Source organism: Pelophylax lessonae (genome assembly GCF_965119305.1).
Source record: "Pelophylax lessonae genome assembly, chromosome: 3".
NCBI classification, from domain to species: Eukaryota; Metazoa; Chordata; class Amphibia; order Anura; family Ranidae; genus Pelophylax; species Pelophylax lessonae.
Window position 1 is genome coordinate 433,655,326 of NC_138770.1, and position 23,718 is coordinate 433,679,043.

General features: G+C 41.3%; 1 protein-coding gene across 1 annotated transcript in view; it reads right to left on the reverse strand.

Annotated features, from left to right (window-relative positions):
* LOC309550568 (uncharacterized protein) overlaps window positions 1-23,718 on the reverse strand; it is a gene marked incomplete at its 3' end in the record, with an annotated part of 203,705 nt that overhangs the window by 6,413 nt on the left and 173,574 nt on the right. Inside the window, exons 3-5 of the mRNA XM_082250916.1 lie at window positions 19,276-19,348; window positions 17,608-17,693; window positions 14,640-14,748 (exon numbers count right to left, since the gene is read on the reverse strand). Coding sequence (XP_082107042.1) covers window positions 14,640-14,748; window positions 17,608-17,693; window positions 19,276-19,348 — 268 coding nt within the window. The remainder of the gene's footprint in view (window positions 1-14,639; window positions 14,749-17,607; window positions 17,694-19,275; window positions 19,349-23,718) is intronic.

The window sequence follows — 23,718 nt, forward strand, 5'->3', positions numbered from 1 at the left end:
ATATCCGATTGCCTCTTGGGGGATCAGGAAGGAATTTTTTATCCCTGCTATAGCAAATTGGATCATGCTTTGCTGGGATTTTTTTCACCTTCCTCTGCATCAACTGTGGGTATAGGATTGTGTATATGGGATTGTATGGTTGGGTTTTCAATACTGTTTTTTTTTTTTTTTGGTTGAACCAGATGGACTTTTTTCAACCTGACTAACTATGTAACTATGTAACTATGCTCTATATGTGGTTAGCTTGGGCTGCCAAAATTCGTTTTTAAATATGATACAATATAATTTAATAATGGCCGGAAAAATACTACTTCCCAAGATATATTTAATAATATATATTTTTTTTATTATTACATATTTTATATTATTTTTTTAAATTATTTTATACATTTTTTTATATTGATTTATATTATTTTTGTTTAGAGGGGACCCCTTCTGTCAGGGGGTCCAGGACAGTTGCCCCCTTAAAAATCCGGCACTAGTGGATACTGTACTGAATTTTACACGGCCGAGGCATAACATGTTTGTATTACTGTGCATGTCCATGGTCTGTAGGAAAGTTCACTGTATCTGTGAGGCTGTCTTGGAATTACTTTATCTCTATTGTTTATCTTTTCAAAAAAAAATCTGGCACTGCTTATATGTGTCCAGTGATTTCCAAACCTTTCTGTGTTTTGATAGATCATGCTGCCATCCCTCTAAAAAAATAAAATTAAGTGGGTTAATCTTTGTTTAAGATTCCTCCACCTACACAAGAAAGGTAGATGCTGGGTAGATAGCAGCACTAACCACTATAGCAGCACTAATACAGTTATCAAAGGTTACAGTTGGTTGGCTGCAGCCACTGATTAATGGAAAGTCTCCCAACAATCTCCCTTCAAAAGAAGTTGATTAAACTATTGACTTTTGTGGAACCGGGAGCCAACAAACTGATCAAAATTCATCTGGTGGATCTAGCTTCTGAAGAAGCCCTATGGGAGGGGTGAAACACGTAAGGTGGAGTCAACCAGTGATGTCACTTTCAGCGTGTGGAGTGCATGCTGATAAGGTGCTTCCGGGTTCTGTGGTTTCAACTGTTATGCTGTTTTAAATGGGAGTGTAAGCCATTTTATGCATTGTTTTAATAAAAGTGGAATTACGCTATGGGCGCACCTTCTTGTTTATCCCTTTACATGTGAGAGGCACCAAGCACCTTACTTTTTACTGTTCTGGGGGATCGGTGGAAGAAGGAGAGGAGCAGAGGAGAGTTCATCTAATGAGCTTTTATAAGCCTGGAAATACCTGCATTTCAAGCACTTTTGACTCTTAACCTCCCTGGCGGTATGATTATGTCAGGAATTACATACCAAAAGCGGTACAATTGTTTTCATGGAAATTTGGCGTTATGTATTATAGGCCTACAATTCTTAGTAATTACTGACTTAAACCTGACCAAAACAAGACTCTAGTAGACATCCCAGATGTGATAAATTATAATCGAATCAATAATATTATTTTATTATTTAATATATAATATATATAATAAAATTATATTATTGATTAGATTATAATTCATGCATTATATATTATATATAGATATATGTGTGTGTATATATATATATATATATATATATATATATATATATATATATATATATATATATATATATATATATATATATATATATATAATATATAACGCATTAATTGTAATTGAATCAATAATATAATTTTATATGTGTATATTAGTATATAGTATATTATGTGTGTGTGTGCATATATATATATATATATATATATATATATACATATATATATATGCATATATATATACCGGTATATATATATATATATATATGCGCATATATATATATATATATATATATATATATATATGCATATATATATATATATATATATATATATAATGTGTTTTGTGCAACGTTTTTTTTTTTTTTTTTTTGAATTTCCCTCCCTAGTTCCGCTCCCATGCAGCATTGCTGCTGCAGGGAACGGAACTAGGAAGTGATCATACCGATGGAGGACGGAGGAGCGGCGGGACTCTCGGCTGGCGATCTCAGCAATGAGAGATCATCGCTGGATCGCCAGGATAAGGTAAGAGAACACCGCTGCGCTCTCTGCAATCCACCCCGAGCGTGACTCGGGGTTACCGATCCTGCAATGAAAAATCAACCCAGATTCACGCTCGAGATTACCGCCTAGGAGGTTAAAGTAGAACCATAGGCAAAACTTTTTTTTTTCTTATTGGAGAGAGTAATGGAGGGTTGTAACCCCTGTCAGATTTTGTTTTCTCCATCTGTGCCCCATTACAGAGCTTTTTCTTCACTTCCTGTCCCATAGCCAAACAGGAATTGAGAGGAAATCCCTACAAATGAAAGGAATTTCTCAGGGACCCCCAGATCACCAGAACTAGTGTTCTCATTGGAAGATCTCCCCTCTAATGCTTTTCTGGGGAAAACCCAAAATTGGAGATGTTCTTTTACTTTTACTTTCAATGATAATGGCAAATGTAACAAATAAAGTTGGTAAATTTCCCTAATGGGGCACAGACAGCAATAAAAACTGACAAGACTTCTAATTCCCCCCCCCCCCCCCTCTCTCTATCTAAAACTTAAAAAAAGGGTTTTGCCCTTAGTTATACTTTAATGCCTTTGGCCTAGAGTCCACGTTTTCTGGTAAGTGTGAGAACAACAGGGGGGAGCACAGCGCTGTTATTGTCTGCACCAGAAAATAAGTTGTACACTGGCACAAGAGACTGCACCAAGTTATGAGCACTGGCAAACTGGAAACTTGTTTCTTTGCTTTTTCGCACAATATAAATATATATGATGGTTTCATAATTATATAGCAACATTGGTGGTGGATTTAAAGGGGCAGTGTTATGAGTTCCGGATATCATCTATTGAGGGTATTAAGCCTTTGTAACAGCAGCCATCCCATTTTAGTGTAAAGAGTGGCGACTCTGGGAACAATATATAGGGGGGCACATAAGACACCACAGTCCAAACTACTATTAATTTTCACCACTAAGTTGTACTACTGAAATTTTTTTTTATAGAAATAAGATTACTAAATACGATAGTAATATGGTATGCAATGATACCTAGGGTAGACGGGGTCCCTGCCCACAGGGAATATGGGGTCCCTGTCCCTAGGGTAGATGGGGTTCCTGTCCTCAGGGGAGATAGGGTTCCTGTCCCTAGGGGAGTTGGGGTTCCTGTACCTAGGGGAGATGGGGTGGGGTATGGGATGGTGTATGGGGAGATGAGATCATCTCATTCTCTGTGACCAAGGTGGAGGGACAGGTAATGGAGTGCGGGTACTAGATTCTGGCTAGCATGATCTAACTGTGCCACCCATGTCCACCTGGCTGTTGTAGTTGGTGAGGAAGCATACAGCCGTCCCCCTCCAAGCACTTGCACATGGTCGCTTTGGCTCCCTCCAGCAGCAGCACAGACAGAGTGATCAGTATGGGAGGCCACATCCTCTACTCCATGGGCTCTCCGAGGGTGATCTGTGTATGATGAGGTGGTGGGGGGGGGGTCTGGGAGACAAGCCTGCGGCTCTCATAGGGTTGCACTAGTGTGCAAATGCCTGGTGTGCCCAATGGCCAGTCCAGGCCTTTACAATGATATTGGTAATATGCAGCATGGAGGTGGCTTTTCAACTGCTCACAAGTGATGGTCACTACTGATGCATTAGGGACCAGTGGACCAGTGGCATTTAATTAACCCCTTTGTCATGCATTAGTGACACCAGTGTCAGTGTTTCTAAACCTCTCCATGCTTCAGCATATAGGGGTTACCTAGCACTGACACTGGAGTCACTGCCACTAATGCAGGACAAAGGGGTTAATAAAAATGCCATTGGTCACTAATGCGTCAATGACCAGTAGCAATACATTAACCTCCTCCATGCTGCATATAAAAAATAGCATTGTAAATGAATTTAAAACCACCCCCCCCCCTGCCCCCCTGTAGCGATGCCACTGAGTGTAAACTATTTACGTAATTTTTCACATATCTATGTAAATTTAAATTTTATTGATTTGTGGAATATTTCGCAATCCTTTCACGGGTAAGCAAAGATAGATTTAGAGTTTGGATAAGTGTATAGCCTGCTTTTGGTTTGGTTAGATTCATGTATAACTCCAGTTAACAGCAATATGAAGCTAAAGTGGATTATATTCTTGCTCTATTCTACTAAAAACAATGTTTTATTGGTGTCTGTGTCACTTTTGGAAATTCCCCCTCAGTTCCTTTGCTGTAATAAATAAAGGGCACAGACCACAGTAGAAACTGATTGAAGATTTAACCCTTCACCTCCCTTCACCTCAAAAACTAAAAAAAAAAAAGAGTTTTGGCTGGAGGTACACTTTATTCAACATAGACACTATCACTACAGTTATGTAGTCTGTTTTACATACTCCATATTTTATCACATACACTGGCTGGTCTTTAAAGGCCTACTCCTGACATTTCTTTTTTTCCCACGTTGTCACTAATTTTCGAGAATGTGTGGAACCATTGATGAAAGCTGACCTTTCTGTGCTTCATTGTTTTCTACCTTACAGGCGAAACACAGTTTCTTTTGTGCACAGGAAAGGAGTAAGAGGAGCATCAAACTAAACAGAAAGGCTCATGCAAAGTAAAAGTCAAAAGCAACATACTGTAGACGAAGGCAGTAATATCATAATCTCTTTTTTATTGTCACTTACACATACTTTACTTACAAAGCTAATGAGGTGGCATTTATATAACCAAATAACTAAGTGATCAAGATTCCTTTGTGCTTTCTTGTTGTCATTCACCATGTTAATTGGATATGTGTAACTGCGTGTTATGTTACGCTAGACCTCCTTAGAATCAATCGGAGCTTTTACCAGAGGGAAATGAAAAGAATTACAGTCTGTATACTGTAAAAGTACATGTAGGTGACAATTGCCTTATCGGGCCTTTTTGGGCTGATCAAATGATGGCTCTGTGGGGCTGATTCAGGGCTGGGCCAAGGTTGAAGAGGCGCCTACTTCGGGTTCCATGCCACTGGGGGGCCCTGCGTCAATGTCAGTAAGAGGGAGGGAAAAAACAAGCTGTGAAGAGGAGGCAGCTGATGATGGGAGCAGGGAGTATAGAGGGGGCAGTTGTTGGTGGGAGCAGGGAGTATAGAGGGGGCAGTTGTTGGTGGGAGCAGGGAGTATAGAGGGGGCAGTTGATGATGGGAGCAGGGAGTACAGAGGGGGCAGTTGATGGTGGGAGCAGGGAGTACAGAGGGGCCAGTTGATGGTGGGAACAGGGAGTACAGAGGGGCCAGTTGATGGTGGCAGCTGGGAGTACAGAGGGGGAAGTTGATGGTGGGAGCAGGGAGTACAGAGGGGGAAGTTGATGGTGGGAGCAGGGAGTATAGAGGGGGAAGTTGTTGGTGGGAGCAGGGAGTATAGAGGGGGCAGTTGATGGTGGGAGCAGGGAATATAGAGGGGGCAGTTGATGGTGGGAGCAGGGAGTACAGAAGGGGAAGTTGATGGTGGGAGCAGGGAATATAGAGGGGGCAGTTGATGGTGGTAGCAGGGAGTACAGAGCGGACAGTTGACGGTGGGAGCAGGGAGTACAGAGCGGGCAGTTGATGGTGGGAGCAGGGAGTACAAAGTGGGCAGTTGATGGTGGGATCAGGGAGTATAGAGGGGGCAATTAATGGTCTGGACAAGTAGTAGCGAGGGGGGCAGTCGATGGTGGGGGAAGACAGTACAGAGGGGTCAGTTGATGGGGGCGAAGGCGAATACTGCTACCTAAACACTTTTTACCTTAATGCAAGAAATGCTTTAAAGTTGTTGGAAAGTCACTACTCACAAATCCTCTAATCCCCTCTGTTACAGAAAGATATACTGTGCAGTATCTGTGTGTTTTAAAAATTATGCAGCAAAAAAATTTATTTTACAGCGCCGCTGTAAGGTCATGTGACCTGCCGACGCTCTCCTTCCCTGATCTGAGGACTACAGTGGGAGGGGCTGAGATTCCCCATTGACGTCAGCTGGAAGGAGAGAAGGAGAGCGGTGGGAGGTCACGTGAGTGCCCAGCAGTGCTCTGCAATCAGGTATTCCGCTGCATAATTTCTAAAACACAGACACTGCACTGTATATCTTTCTGTCCCAGAGGGGATTCCAGGAATTATTATTAGTGATTTTACATCTACTGCGGTGGGGGGACGAGGAGACAGCTCACACACATATTCCCGAGCTGACAGGCAGCGAGAGAGGGAGAGAGGGAGAGAGAGAAGCGGGATAATAGAGGCATGTAATCTGACCACGGTATCATGGATCAGTGTCCATGATCATCTTGGTCAGAACACTAAGGGGGGACACAGCAACATGCAGGATCAACCAGGTATATTACAGTATAGAGATGGGCAAATGACCCTGCACTATGCTATATATCCCGCTTTAAAAGAACAGGTTCTTTTTTTAGGGTTACAACCACTTTAAGGTAAAAAATGCTTAGGCTTTAGTACCACTTTAAGTGCGAGGCCCCTGAGCAGCTATCATTGGATCAGATTTGTCCATTCCCATGCTCCATATCTAATATTTCTCTTTGATTCTTGCTGGTCCTTGGCTAGGTGGTGCTAAATGCTTCGGCCACTGATCCATTTATTACACTGTAGCATCCTCCCCTCGTTCCTCTCAGGCCATGCTGTCTAATCAAGAGGCAGTGATGAGAGGGATCCAGAGTGGCAGCCACTCTACCCAAGCTGAATGGTTCTAGACCATACGTGGATCTCCTCTGAGCTGCAGCCACAAGTGACAGATGCTGCTGCAGCTCAAAGGACGGCTTCTGAAATTGAATCCCCAATGTGTACAGAGAGTTCACAGTGGGCCTCATCAGCCTGAAAATATGAAGGATATGCCACTGATGTAGCAATATTATTACAGAGTGGCACAGATGTCAGATGTGGAATTGCCTTTAATAATAGCCTGAGATCTAGGACCCTATAATGATGTTGCTCTGTACACAGCAATCTCCTACTCATTTATAAAATTGCATTGCTGCAAAGTCCAGTCAATTAGTTGAAATAGTTGCATAGGCAGTTAACTATACCAGGCCTTTGAATAACCAGGTGGTATGATCTTAGGAACCAGCAGTTAACCTTGACACTAATATGCTGGAAAAACAAACATTTCATACCCACATCAAATACATTAATCTTGCAGAGACCGGGTGGCTAGCAACAATTTACTAACAGTGACAGAATAAAACTGAAACAGAGAAAGTTTAACTCTCTGATTATGCCAAATGTGCAAATGTATGCAACAGCTTGTTTGTGAATCATAAACTGGCAAGAATGATGTTCATATGCTGTATTTAACCCAGCAATCATACAGCATATAAAGCAATGGTGTTCATCCTTAATTTCTTTTCTTTTGCTGATCATGAGCCCAGATTATTTTCAAATAACAAGTGTTGGCTATGGGCAAGGTAACATTATTAAAATATCTAAATTTAGAATGGTAAAAATATCTATGTAGGGGTATCAAATGTGTTCCTGGATACATTTCTGGTATCTGATACATTTTTTCCCGGCCAGGACCAAACTTATACTAATAATGTAGAAGATGGCCACATTGGGCACTTTATTAGACTTGGTAATGCAAATAGTTAAATGACAAATGATGTGGCTGGGATTTTCCCTAATGTTTTTGAGCGATAGGTGACTTGTGCTAGCTATTATACATGTGCAAATGATCACAGGTCTCTATGATCATTTCACAAGCCCCTCCCCCTCACAGTTAGCAAACACTCCCCTAGGCTCACAATTAACCCTTTCATCACCCCTAGGTTAACCCCTTCCCTGCCAGTGTCATTATTACAGTAACAGCGCATATTTTTACCACTGTAGTAATGTCACTGGTCCCCTCAAAAGTGTCAAAAATGTCAGTTAGGGGTCTGATTTGTCCTTCGCAATGTTGCGGTCCCGCTAAAAATCGCAGATCGCCGCCATTACTAGTAAAAAAAATAAAATAAAAAATGACATAAATATTTCCCCTGGTTTGTAGACGCAATAACTTTTGCACAAATCAATCAAAATACGCTTATTGCAATTTTTTTTTTTTTTACCAAAAATATGTAGCAGAAAACAAATTGGCCTAAAAGGATGAAACATTTTGATTTTTACTTTTTTTTTGGGGGGGGGGGGGGGGGATGTTATATAGCAGAATGTGAAAAAATGTTTTTTTTCATAATTGTCGCTCTTTTTTTGTTTATAGCGCAAAAACTAAAAATCGCACAGGTGATCAAATACCACCAGAAGAAAGCTCTATTTGTGGGGAAAAAAGGACATACATTTTATTTGGGTTCAGTGTTGCACGACCGCGCAATTTTCCGTTAAATGAACCCAGTGCCGAATCGCAAACAATGACCTGGTCATTAAGGGGGCAAATCCTTCCGGTTCAGAAGTGGTTGATTAATAGTTTGCAAAGTATTGTTGGTTGCACTATTTTCTGTTTGTATATTTGAAAAACCTTTTTTTAGACACATTTGATTTTATTTTTTTTTTAATTATCATTTAACTTTCTCTGCTGTTAACTTTAGAAATCCAAAATATGGTAAAAAGCAGAAAAGTTACTTACGTAACATTTCACTATTGCACTATTTTCTGTTTGTATATTTGAAAAACATTTTTTTAGACACATTTGATTTTTTTTTTTTTTTTTTAATTATCATTTAACTTTCTCTGCTGTTAACTTTAGAAATCAAAAATATGGTAAAAAGCAGAAAAGTTACTTACGTAACATTTCATAATTGTAATAAAAAAAAAAAAAACACAAATTCCTAATACTTACTGCAGTTACAGTATATTTAAATTTTGAATAACTGTTGTAAGTGCATATGCATTTGCATTGTTTTCATTAATATCAATGACATTCAAATGAATAAAACTAATTATATGCAACAATCCTGCAAAAAAAGGAAAATGACTAAACACACACTGCACATGCACATATTTTAATGCTTAAGCTGACTGTGTCCTTAATAAAGTTTACTCGTCAGCTCCCCTTTTCTTTCCAGGAGAACAGAGCAGCACTGTGACTGTAATCAAGCACCGGGAAAGCTTTGGCTTTGGCTCAGCTATTACTGTCATCACGAAAAGCTCTACCACCTACTCAGCTACACAAGCTGGCAAAAACAATTGTTACCCAGCACCTGGGAGAAAAGTCATCCAGTGTTTCTAAACCTTACATGATCCATCTCCACAACAACCTCAATCCACAAATGGCTGTAAAATACACATTTAAAGGAAACCTAGACTCCCATTCCTATCCTATTCTTCGTAATGCTAGTTGCCTGACTGATGTACTGTCCCCTATACTGCAATACTTTGAGGTAATGGCCCAGAATAAATGTGACAACACAGTGAAGTGAGTGTACTTGATCAGCATATTTATTTGAAGTTTGTAATTTGAAAATTCTTGAGGTTAATGGAGTTGGCTGCCTACTATGTGCTATTAATATGGGCATCACTTATGGGATAGCAGGCAGGACCTTATTCTATACATTTAAATAACTTAAACTAAAATAAAAGAGACTGACAACACCATTTGGAAAAATAAAGGCCGCGGCCGTTTTAATACTTGTATTAAAATTTTGTTAAACATAAACTCAATAACTTTAACCCGATCACTGAGATCCAGGTTACCAACAAATTATCATATCAAAAAGCAAATTATCCACACATACTCATCCCAATAACAGGGGATAAAACACCAAAGAAAAAGTCCCTCTTTGCACCACACAAAGATGACCCAACAAGTATAAACTGGCCGCGACAGCCAAGGGGAGGGGAGGGAGGGGAACAAAACTTTCAGCTTGACACGACGTTCTTCCTGAGGTAAGTGTGTGCTTCAGGAGCAGAGCCCCCCTTTAAATAGACCCTGGGCAGGCTCAAAGGCGGGAGAAAACAAGAAAATACCAGTTTAAGTGTTATTCTTCCTAGCTACAGAATAAGCCCCACAGTGATTGGGGCTTATTCTGACCATACACTGGCTAGCCCAACTAAATCTGCCTAGTAACCTATCTGAAATGACTAAAAGGATACCTATTTATTTTCAAAAAGGCCTGCCGCCATCCCATCTAGAAAAAGGGGTTATGAAACCCCTTTTTCTTTACATTCCATTGAGTGTCGGTTCACACATATGGGATGTCAGACTTCGCATGTGAATCGGAGCACACTGCTCTGAAAATCACATGCGATGTCTTTGCGTTTCGAATTCAGCCATATGGATTACATGGCTGAATTCGCATCGCATTCGGATCAAAGTCGCACAGGACCCTTTTTTTGGTCCGCACCAGAATCAGATTGCATCATACCTATGTCTGAACTGACAGATCGCACTGTTGCAAACTGATCTTGGGGTGTCGTTAACTTTGCATTGACACCCCCAGCGATTTGCATATGGCAGTGTGATTTGCCTGTGAGTCACTGCGATGCGGGAATCCGCAGTGGATTTTCAGGGTTCCCGCATCGCACCATTTTGAACTGGCACTAAAATCATAAAGCTCTATTTTCTGATGGAATGGAAAAAGAATGAAAAAAAAAAGAAAAAGAAAAGAAAATCGCAGAAGCAGATTGCCGCAGTGCCCGCACTGGCCCCACACCTACATGCGCATGGTCACATTCAGACACAGGCCCAAATGCTCCAAGCCTCCTCCAGTGCACAATGCCAGTCCTCCGTCGGACACCATTCGCACCCCCCGTATCCCACAAGGTGGATGTCTTTGCAGGTTCTCCGCCAACACGTGGGATAGCCTCTACTGCGCTCCAGCTCTCTCCGATACTCACAATCTTGCTCCTCCGCACACGTGTCTCCCTTTCAGCCCCACCCGGAGGTGGAAGCAATTTATAGACTTTCCTTCCTGTTCCAGATTGGCTGTGCGTGAGCGGTGTCTCCCCCCCACATCTCCAGATTGGCAGTGGCTCCTCCTGCTAGAACTTTCCAGTGTGCGCTTTCCTGCGCGGTATAGTAACCCTTCCGATGCCGCTCCCACTCAGCTTAGCCTGCATGGAAGTTAATGTAAAGCAGACCATGCCTCTCAGCTTGCACGCATCCGCTATCCTTGCATGTACCAGGGCTCCAACTGCGCCTCCATCACTCTGAGCCAGTTGACCCTCTTTGCTAGTCAGTAGAATTGTCCCACTGTCAGATGCATGGCCAACACTTCTCTTCTTAGCATTTGTACGAGCAAGACTCACCATACTGTATTTGAAAAATGTCCCACTGTCATTAAATGCATGGTCAACAGATTTCTGTACAGCATCCATTTTGCCACTATTTTGGAAGAATGTTCAGCTGTCATTGGATGCACGGTCAACATTTTCCTGCATAGCTCTGGCACACACATGGCCCCCGGCACACCAATCCACATGCCCTGGGCCGCCATTTTCTCCGTCCACACTTGCACCATTTACTGTTAACCTCTTGCCGACTGCCGCATGACTATATACGGCGGTGGTCAGCCCCTCCTGGGCAAAGTGACGTATATATACGTCACTCGCCCGCGAGCCAATAGGGGGCCAGCGCGCGCCGCCAGAGGCGCGCTCCCGCCCCCGCTCGTTCTCGGACATTCCAGCGGAGTGACCGGCGGCTCGGATGTCCGCCGGTCACTCACGATCGTCCGCTGCAAAGGGAGAAAGGCAGGCGGCTGCTGTAAACAAAGCCGCCTGTCATTCTCCCTGGTGTAACTGCAGAGATCATACGATCCTGCTATTTAAGATCGTATGTCTCTGTGGTTACATGAAAAGCCTCGCCCCTTTACAGTAAGAAGCACGCCCCTAGGGACACATTTAACCCCTGCCTCTCCAATAAAGTATTTTTACAGTAACAGTGCATATGTATAGCACTGATTACTGTAGTAATGTCACTGGTACCCCCAAAAGTGTCAAAAATGTCAGTCAAGGGTCCGATCTGTCAGCCGCAATGTCGCAGTCCCGCAAAAAAATCGCAGATCATCGCCATTACTCGTTAAAAAAAAAAAACACCAAAAATGACAGAAATCTTTCCCTTAGTAAACGCAATAACTTTTGCGCAAACCAATCAAAATACACTTATTGCGATTTTTTTTACCAAACATATGTAGCAGTCAACCCCTCACAGGCAGAGTGACGTATCGGTACGTCACTAGCCTGTGAGGCTCTGGGGAGCGAGCGCGGGGGAGAGGGATCGTCGGGGGAGAGGGAGAAAGGCAGGCGGCTAGTGTAAACAAGCCGCCTGTCCTTCTACCCTGTGTAGAAACAATGATCATACGGTTCTACTATGTAGGACCGTTGATCATTGTTCCTACAGCTCAAGCCAAAGCCAATCACAGTTAGAATCACGCCCCTAGGGACACACACAGCCCCTCCCTCTCAAATAAAGTTAACCCCTTCACTGCCAGTGTAATTTTACAGTAATAGTGCATATGTATAGCACTGATTACTGTAGTAATGTCACTGGTACCCCCAAAAGTGTCAAAAATGTCAGTCAAGGGTCCGATCTGTCAGCCGCAATGTCGCAGTCCCGCAAAAAAATCGCAGATCATCGCCATTACTCGTTAAAAAAAAAAAACACCAAAAATGACAGAAATCTTTCCCTTTGTAAACGCAATAACTTTTGCGCAAACCAATCAAAATACACTTATTGCGATTTTTTTTACCAAACATATGTAGCAGAAAACAAATTGGCCAAAAATGTTAAAAAATTTTGATTTTTACATTTTTTTTGGGGAATTTCATATAAAAAAATGTGAAAAATATTGTTATTTTTTTTTCAAAATTGACGCTCTTTTTTTTGTTTATAACGCAAAAAGTAAAAATCGCACAGGTAATCAAATACCACCAAAAGAAAGCACGACCGCGCAATTGTCCATTAAATTCACGCAGTGCCGAATTGCAAAATAGGCCCTGGTCAGGAAGAGGGTAAAGTCTTCCGGGGCTTAAGTGGTTAAGCAGGCACAGTCCATTTTCACAGTAAGATGCATTTCTCCCGCTCTGCAGCACATCACTTGATCAAACAATTTGCAATTCTGACAGGAATTATTCCATTGCCATGGGCAACCATTATTGTACATTTGATTCTTCTTCCCACTCTCCCTATCTCCTGGCGAGCAGGCCTCACACTTCTCTTGAGCATTAGAACACAGTTCTTGAGAGAAAAATGACATTTTCACAACTTTTCTTTGGCTGTTGCTGTTAGCAACCATTCCGGTAACCCAGGGCGACGTCCCTGATGAGCCCCCAAATGTAGAACTGCCCCCTGGGGAGCTGCTGAGATTGGATTCCCTTGGGTTACCCGTAGCAACAGTCCGTAGAAACTTGTCACTTTAACACTTGGCTCAGACAATGAACAGTCCAGGGGATTTGGTTTTCTGTGTTTTATTTTAGAACTTGGATGGGAGAAGGGATAAGTGGGATACTCCAACTTAGAACTATGCACAATGTAGAGGACATCTATCTGGAGAATGCGGCAAGGCCGCTGCTTCACCTTGCCACTAAAGTGAAGATAAAGAATATGGACTCACTTTGATTACTCTTCAGGGTCTAACTTGGCACCCTCTTTGTCACTGACTGTGTGTGCTGACCTTCTGTCTACTGACACCCTCCTGGAGTGGTTCCTGTCCTGAGCAGATCCCTGGTACTCAAGGACACTTTTTTTTCCTCAGGTCGCTCTGCCACTTGCTCTTCCATCAGTATACACAGGATAAAGGAAAAGGAATTGGCAGCACTCCAGGTTGAGTCAAAATCCAGATTTATTGACTGGACATCCATTGATGTCCAGTCAATAAATCTGGATTTTGACTCAACCTGGAGTGCTGCCAATTCCTTTTCCTTTATCAAGTTTTCACGGAGGCGAGCCGGGGCATGCACCGGTGTGAGTCATCAGGCAATCACACCACCTTGAGCAGTGAGTTCTTGTCTTTTCAAGTATACACAGGACCTCTTGGCTCAGCACCACACTTCTGGTCCACTAGGCCGACTGCCTGTGACCACCTTCCTCAGCAACAGGAAGAGAGACAGCCGTCACCCTCCTCCTGGGACCTGGCTTCCCGCCCAAAGACACCCTGTCACGTGTACCCCTGGCTTTTATGACCTATCCCAGGATGCACCGGTGTTGTGCCAACCCACTGGGACAGCCACAAAAGCCTGTCTGTCACTGGCTGGGTTTCCTCCACTGTCCAACAGGCTCCCCTATTGGACACAGTGGGGACACTCCCTCAGACCAAGTGAATCACACATGGACACATGTAACAGGCCTAACAATTGATCAGGCTCTCCTGTGAAGCAGGTACAGCAAACTATACTTTTCCTATCACCTACCTAGGAGGTACAAGTGTTTACATTTCCTGCTGTAGAAATCTTCTCTGGTGCTGCCTACATTTCCTTAGTAGCTCCCCATAAGCTTGAGTGGGGCTATACTTTTACAGTAGATACACTAGAGGTACAAACCAATGCCAAATATGAAATATCTTAAGCAATATTCAGTAGGATATAATTTATGATATTATCTGAATTGATTTGCGATATATTACTTGTTATAATTTTAAAACAGTTGGGCATCGAAAGCAGTTGGTAAGATGTCACATCTATTTTGGTTAATTCCGCCTCAAAATGGTTTGACTTACAGGTCAGATTGAGCAAACTCTGAACCTCTTTGATATGGTTATATTTCAAAATTGACTGATCCTGGGATTTCATAGCAGAATTGATCATATCAAACTTAATCTGCCAAATCTGCAAAAAATAGGTTTATATGTAGATAAAGAGCTAGCAAAAGCCATTTATATCTGTTCAGAAGTCTATAGATATTCTTAGATTGTAAGCTCTAATGAGCAGGGCCCTCTGATTCCTACTGTATTAAATTGTATTGTATTTGTACTGTCTACCCTTAAGTTGTATAGCGCTGTGTAAACTGTTGGCGCTATATAAATCCTATATAATAATAATAATATTGCTTGGCCATCATAATTGATATAATACATGTATCACTTACTACACGTTGTCATCATTTGACTATTCCTATTGTTTTCCATTCAAATGTTTTTGGACCCATCTGCTAAGCAGACCCCTCTTCTCCATCTTCTCAATAGACACTGTTGGATGGACACCCTTTTGATTAGTTATTCTTATTTATTTATTGGTCTGCTGAATTTTGCAGCCTCATAATGAACTCATTTATTTTGTAACCAATATTATTTGTATGCTCTATGTTAGACATTGAAATGTTCAAAAGGAATCATAGCACAGAAAAGTTCTTATTGAAAAATCACAGGTGATTCTCATTGCAGGCTATAATTATTTATCTAACATAAAACTCAGTGACACAAAACTCCTTAATACCTAAAAGGCAAAGTCTCCATTTACCACGTTTTTATTCATTGCCTTTCATTTTTCTAGCCTGATATTTTAATCCTGGTCTCTATTGTTCATGGAAGTTCATTTCATGGTACATTAGGTCTAAAATCCTTCTGTCCACTGCTGAATTATTGTAGGCAATGCTTTTTTCTCCCTTTAGAAATATTTCAGAGCACTCTCTGTCTGTTAGGTTATAGAAAAAAGACCAGCGCTATGGACTATTAGACGTGGAGGATGTGAGTAATAAAAAAGGTGTAAGCTGCCACCAACCAACCCTCGGGGTGCAAGGGTGAATGTATAAAAATAATACGTGACGATTGGTACTGGCGCTACCTTATATGTGACTGTAAAATAAACCACACGGTGTACAGTACGAATTCAAAAGTGAAAATATAAACACAATGTGACCAAAAAGTTTGTGGGTGTGATTTAGTGAGAGAAATAGAATTAAATTGTCAAAAAATTATATTTATTTAAACAGCACAAATTGAACAAAAAACAAAAAACCTTGGTGATTGTGAGTGAAAAACACTCTCGATGATTATTGGGGGATAGCTCCTCCCACTGGGAGTGAGGAGGAACCTGAGTGATAAAGACCGGTGTGTGAATTGACTTAGTGAAAGCCAAAAGCCCGGATGTGAATAGCAAAAACCTCAGTGTTGATTATCCAATGTTGGTGAACACCATATAGTGAAAAGTGGAATAAATGTGCTCATCCAAATACGCCACTAGGTGGCGTGTTAGTAATACGACCTGTATGCGGTCCACACTGGCTGTGTGGTTATGGGGTTCGTACTCCACTTAAGGGGAACAGTGAGCCGATGATCTTGCTCTAAATGCTCCAACAGAGATAAAACCCCATAATAAATGAGTTGCCAATGCAGTAGTATAGATTGCCGATATGCACTGCATTGGCAACTCTCTGTTGGAGCATTTAGAGCAAGATCATTGGCTCTCTATCTCTATCTATACTCTCTATCTGTATGTGCTAGTCATTAGCTCATATACTGTAGATTCTTATAACATGGTAAGAAATTAAATTAGTTGATTAGCAGGTAGATTTTGGCTATTATTTTAAAACTTCTCCAATGCTGGATATGAGCACCTCCTGACCCATATATACATACCTTCATTGCACTCCCAATCTGTCCAAGCCTCTGTATAATTTTTGGCACTTTTCCACTGCATGGTACCGCATGGTATGTGTTAGAACGGTTCGGTACGGTTTGGTACGGTTTGGTACAGCTGCGCTTTTCCACTACATGGTACGGCTCGGTATGGCTCGCTTAAACAGTTCCACCTCATTTGGGGTTCCAAGCAGGCCGTACCTATACCATATCCCACAATCCTTTGCATGCAGCCTTGATTGTTTGTCACTACTAGTCACTGATTGGTCAGAGAATCATTGCCACTTACTACTTTAGTGGAAAAGCAAATGAGCCGAGTAGAGCCTATACAGTGCTGAAACTTGCCGACTCGTACCACACAGTGGAAAAGCAAACTGAGCCGAGCTGGGCCAAGCAGTGCCGAGTGGAGCCGTGCAGGTACTTGCAGTGGAAAATTGCCGTTTGGGTATGGTGAAACAGGTGACTTCCTCTTATGTTTTAATGCTTAGGTCTTAACCGCCAACCACCAGGCCCCGAAACTGTCACATGAATAAGCTTCACACCATCCAAAACAGAGTTTTCACATACTGTGATGTAACAATTCTAAATACTACTTAATGGAATAATTTAATAATTGGTTCCTTGACTAGTAATGCTATGCAAGCGTTTATACCTAGGTAGGATTTCCCCTGACCACTATAGTAGAGGGCGCTTTGGAGTGCCTATAACTGACCACTAATATAGGTGTATCACCCTCCTAGTTAGGTGCTAGCAAGATAAGAAAGAGGTAAATGTAGTAGCTTTTAGGCTCTACTGTAGCCAGTAGAGTTTGTGGTTGGCTTTTTGTCTACTGGATTCTGTAGCTGCAGGCTTGCCTGTCTCCCTCTGTCTTTCCAGAAACCTCTGGAACATTGTGGATGGAGAAAGTAGAGTCTAAGCTGGCCCTGTATACAACCTCAGACAATCCCTGGTTGGGAGAGTGACCAGCAGGGGGCTGAGAGGGGTATATGGGGGGCTGGAGCAGACAGTAGCAGGGTCCTTTGCCTACTGGAGAGTGATCCAGCCTGGAAGTGCTGTCAAACCTTCCAAGGCTCAGAGACGCTTTCAAAAGTCCTGGATGATTCTAGCTCACCAAGGAGCTGAAGGACTTTAAAGTTGCAGAAACACCCAAGCAACATCCAAATAGGATCTTTCTGAGATACTTTTTACCAGTATCAGCTGAAGCAAGAAGAAGGTCATCAGACTGTCTGTGATGTGACATAGTGAGGGGGCCTTAGAGAAACCTCGGGAGAGAGATTCTTGCCTTTGCACCCCTTTGTTTCTAGAGGGACTTATGCAGACCTGCTGTCAGGGTTGTGTCCATAGTGGAAGTCCCCTGTGCTGAATTTTTGCTACTTTCTGTACAAAAGACTCTGCTTTATGTCAGTTAACCGTTTCAAGCTAGTGTCCTCCTTCAAGTTGTTAGTTCTGGGTATCCCAAAGTTTTTCCCAATCCCTATCTCAGTCCTACAAAACAAATAAAAACCACAAAAAAAAAAAAAAGATAATATCTGCCTGATTAATGTGTGAGAAATGATTGCGAGTTGATGCACCTGGCTAAAAATACCCCATGTCTGGCTGTTTGCACCATCAAGAAATCAGAACCTGGGTTAACAGTGGGACCATCCAAGAGTCTACGCACTACATAAATAAAAATGGCATTTCCACTGACCACTTTGAGAAAGGGGACTTCTGTTAGGGAACCTTTCCACTAACAATTTACACTCTAGCATTTACGAACACGTTGTGCTTTCAAACACATACTGGAGCAATTTTAGTATTTTTTAGCATACCTGTATATTTAGTGCATTTTAAAACATGCATATGTTAAAATGCAGCAAGAGGCACAACATTACATGCTAAAATCAATTAAACAAGAGAAAAGGCATAAAAAAGTATGTGAAAAGGCATTTTTTATGCTTTCGTGTTTTCCATGGGACTCTGTTAATTTTAGTTATATCATTTTGTTTACCGATTCAATATTAGTAGAACAGTGGATGTTGGAGTCATTTTTTTAGACCACCTACCTAGACCACATATAATGCCTCGTTTCCACTGAGCGGAACGGTTCGGGTCGGTACAGTTTGGAAGGGTTAGAATGGTCCGGTCTATTCAGGTGAGCGTTTCCACTGCAAGTCGGGCCACCAGGGACCATGCGGGGTTTACACCAAATTAGGTGTTTGTTTTGCTCTTTCATTTGACGTGAGCATTGATGGTTTCCTGTCCGCCAATCAGAGGACTCTATCGTGTGACGCCAGTAGCTCCGCCCTAACCGTACCGTACCATTTCCTATGGCCCTACATCTGAAGCAGGACCAGGAATGGTGCGGTTTGGTTCGGTTGTATGGGCCACTTTCATAATGGAAACACTCAAATTAGCGTACCGTACCGAACCGATCCGCTCAGTGGAAACGAGGCACTAGCTAGCTATTACAAGTAGTCCATATATGGAAGCTTATTGACCAGGTAGTTACTGATAATGAGAAGGGCTGAAAGATGAGGAGCAATTAAATAAATAATGTAAATAATTGGGTCAGGATCAAAGGTCCAATAAAGGAGTGGGAAGACTTTCTGGAGCTCTTAGTTCATGGCAGGAGATGGGAAGAGGAAGTTCAACAGGTTCTTTTCCACTATATTTCACTGTATGAAAATGTTCTTACTTCTTACATAATTATTATGTTCTTGGGCTGTGTGAAAATGTGCTAGTGCCACCAAAAATATATTTGCCTGTTTTAGATATGTTTTTCTAATTTTTGCATTACCTGCTTCATTGCTATTCCAGAACGTCTTGTCTTCCGACGGGCTCACAGCCTCTTGTTTGCATGCTTTTAATCCCTACAAATAAAACAATGATAGACATTATTTACCTGTTTTCCACTGTGCACAATATCTTTTTGAATTATTTATTCAAATATTTAAAAAAGATATCAAAATAGGCACACATAAGAACAACCAGCAAGTCCTAATATATATAAAATGGAGATCCTCATTTTGAAATCACTTATGAATGATACCCCTAAATAAGTATTGTATGCAGATGCTTCTATACTTTACTTGTCCTCTGGTAAATGCTGTGCTGGGTGCAAGCTATTGTTTTTTGCCTTCATTCATTTTAAGTTATTCAAAGCAATAAAGGACTGGGAAAAATGTACCTAAGGCTGGCCATACATGTTCAATTCTCTTGTACAATTTTCCATTAGATTTACCAAAAAAAAAAACACATAATATGAGGTCAAAATAAATTTCAATTGTCTCCAATTAGGCAGGGCATTGCACTACCTAGTTTGAGGTAAATCTAAAGGAAAATTTTGCAAGAAAATTGTATGGCCAGCTTAAACATTGAATGAAAATTGGGAAAAAGAAAACCTTAACCGCTTGCCGACCGCCGCAAGTACATATACTGCGGCGGTCAGCCCCTCACAAGCAGAGTGACGTATCGGTACGTCACTAGCCTGTGAGGCTCTGGGGAGCGAGCGCGGGGGAGAGGGATCGTCGGGGGAGAGGGAGAAAGGCAGGCGGCTAGTGTAAACAAGCCGCCTGTCCTTCTACCCTGTGTAGAAACAATGATCATACGGTTCTACTATGTAGGACCGTTGATCATTGTTCCTACAGCTCAAGCCACAGCCAATCACAGTTAGAATCACGCCCCTAGGGACACACACAGCCCCTCCCTCTCAAATAAAGTTAACCCCTTCACTGCCAGTGTAATTTTACAGTAATAGTGCATATGTATAGCACTGATTACTGTAGAAATGTCACTGGTAACCCCAAAAGTGTCAAAAATGTCAGTCAAGGGTCCGATCTGTCCGCCCCAATGTCGCAGTACCGCAAAAAAAATCTCAGATCGCCGCCATTACGCGTTAAATAAAACCCAACAAAAATGACAAAAATCTTTCCCTTTGTTAGTAAACGCGATAACTTTTGCGCAAACCAATCAAAATACGCTTTTTGCGATTTTTTTTACCAAACATATGTAGCATAAAACAAATTGGCCGAAAATGCTAATAAATTTAGATTTTTACATTTTTTTGGGGGGGAATTTCATATAAAAAAATGTGAAAAATATTGTTATTTTTGCAAAATTGACGCTCTTTTTTTGTTTATAGCGCATGATCAAAAAATAGCACAGGTGATCAAATACCACCAAAAGAAAGCTCTGTTTGTGGGAAAAAAAGGATGTCAAATTTGTTTAGGTACAGCGTTGCACGACCGCGCAATTGTCCGTTAAAGTCACGCAGTGCCGAATTGCAAAATACCCCCTGGTCTTTCAGCAGCCAAATCCTCCGGGGCTTAAGTGGTTAAAAAAATAAATAAATAAAAAAAAAAGTACCCTTTCCCCCTCTCCTCCGTAGACAGCTATTGAAAAGCATTGTTCTCCCCAACCTGAAGCAAGTGTTATTTAAAGTGACTCTGTCACTATGAGACCTGCCATTACCGGCGCTCTTTTAAAAATGCCTGTTGCCCAATTTTAATACTTTTGCATTACAAACCAGCATGTTGTAAATGAGTGGGAGAAAAGTGTCAGAATTTATTACTTCTATCATTGTTCCAGGGCAGTGAAAAAGAAGGCATTAAAGCCAAAGCATGAACATGACCACAAGGGAACTAACATTCTCAAAGGTGAGTTCAGCAGTGGCGACAACGATACATGACAAAATCACCTTAAGGAGTAATAAATCTGTGTAATCTTAAAAAATTTACTTTACCATTGATTTTTTTTTTTTTTAATAGTTAAAAAAACGCTGTTTTATAATAGCATGAGAAATGATAAAATCCTACTTAAAAAGTAAGCTAAATAAAGCATGTTATACACCTTTTTGAACTTTGCTAACTGAGCCTATAGTTTACTTTCTTGTGAAAATCAATAATAAGCAACCCTATGGCTTTAATCCATGAATCTAGTAAACATGCATGCATATACCTAAAAATGTGGCAATTGAATCTATTAGTAGTTGGATACCACAATCTGACAATTATGTTGATTTTCCAGTGACTAAGAAACCAATGAAGTGGCAGCTTTTGAAAAATTTTCTGCCGGAAAGGTAAGTATATGCAGTCCTCTTTCAGCATGTATACGGTACATATAAGTGACCCTGTCCTGGTAGGGTCACTTTAAGTTGATCCCTTCCACATGTATACCGAAATCTATTTTAAAGTAGTTTCACCTTACATTGTTAAATGCTAAGCATTGTTGTGAAGATATTGCATTGGTCGCAAGAAATAGTTTTTTTAAAAAAAGCTGCTTCTAGTATTTCTCCTATGACGCAAATAATTCTATTTATTTTCACTAAACCACGGATATCTTTAAACAGAGCATCTCTCCTGCTATGTGATTCTCTGTCAAACTTCGTTTATTTTTCCCTCATTCATAGAATTTTATTTTCCACAATTTACATGATGACGCAGTTATATGTTTGCCTTGTAAAGACATTTTTATGGTCTGTGTGTTTCTCATCCATGTAGCATTTTTTGTGAGTTATATTCCAAGCATTTGTATGTTGTTGATAACTATATAGCTATGTATTGCACAATGTCTGCCAATCATATTAACCCTAGTACACATTACTAATTTGTTTTCTTTCGACCCAGCAAGTTGAACGAAAAAAAAAAAAACCTGCCAGCATCGGTCAGAGCTGCTGTACTAACAATCCAATGTTAGGACAGCGATTTTCCCCACTGAGCTATTGTGTTCTGACAGGGGGGTGGCCACTCCCACCAGAACACTTCGGTCAGTGCTCTCAGCCATTGGCTGAGCCGGCCTGCTGTTGGTTTTCCAGCATGCATGTCCAACAGAAGGCGGCTGAACGGCTATCTTTTTTTCGGACCGGCTACCATACACATGGGCCAAATGTCGACTGTTTTTTATTGAACCGTCCGATGTTGCCCGACGTTTTTGGTCTGTGTGTACTAGGCTTTAGGCTGCTTTAGACATAAATTGCTGATAATTAACCTGTAAATGGGTTGAAGTCAACTGCTATAGCTGGTTTATTAGGTTCCAGCACTGTTTAGCATAGGTTTTTCAACACCAAAAGTGCAGACATGACTTGACCACTTGCCTAACTTATAGGCTGTTAGGAAAAAAAACAAAATAAAAATTACTTGACCCCCCCATCCACACACTCAAGGTGGATAGGGGGGGTCCTCCCACTGTGCCTTTGTATTCTGACAGTTGGGAGATGTTAGAGTACACTGATCAGTGCTGCTGGCTACAGCCGGTAGTGCTGAGCGAGCCGAAATTTTCCAATATTGCAGTTGTACAACAGTCTATCTGTAGTCTATCCCTGCTGAACCAGCCATATTTCGATCCATGTATGGTTGGCTTAAGCTTTACCTATGTTCTACTGCTCTGTTGAAGAGAAAACATCTGCTGAGGGACCACCAATTCCTAGAGCAAGGGTCTTCAAACTATGGCCCTCCAGCTGTTCAGGAACTACAATTCCCATCATGCCTAGTCATGCCTGTGAATGTTAGAGCTTTAAAATGCCTCATGGGATGTGTAGTTCTGCAACAGCTGGAGGGCCGTAGTTTGAGGATCCCTGTCCTAGAGTGTTGATCAACCGTGTCCCCCCTACTGCACTCATGGTTTCCCCAGCCAACCTTCATATCACTACAAGACAGAGTTGTGATGTGGAGGTTAGAGGAAGAAACCACTGAGTGCAGCGGGGGACACAGGAGATCAACACTCCTGGAAATATCGTTTTTGCAGCAGAATTCAGCAGTAGATTCCTGTTGAGTGATGTTGTGTGGCACCGACAGCAAGCAAGATATTTATTTTCTTTATGTTCCTTTATGTTACACCTGAACCTTACAATGTAATTTTAACACTTAACCTTCCCTAAATCTTAATCCTTAACCACTTTACCACCGGAGGATTTTGCTGTCTTACGTCCAGGCCACTTTTTGCGATTCGGCGCTGTGTGATTTTAACTGACAATTGCGCGGTCGTGCGACGCCATACCCAAACGAAATTTGCGTCCTTTTTTTCCCAAAAACAGAGATTTCTTTTGGTGGTATTTGATCACCTGTGCGATTTTTACTTTTTGCGCTATAAACAAAAAAAGAGCGTTTATTTTGAAAAAATAACAATATTTTTAAAAATTTTTTATATGAAATTCCCCCCAAAAAAGATGTAAAAACCAATTTTTTTTAAAATTTTTCGCCAATTTGTTTTCTGCTACCCATGTTTGGTAAAAAAAATCACAATA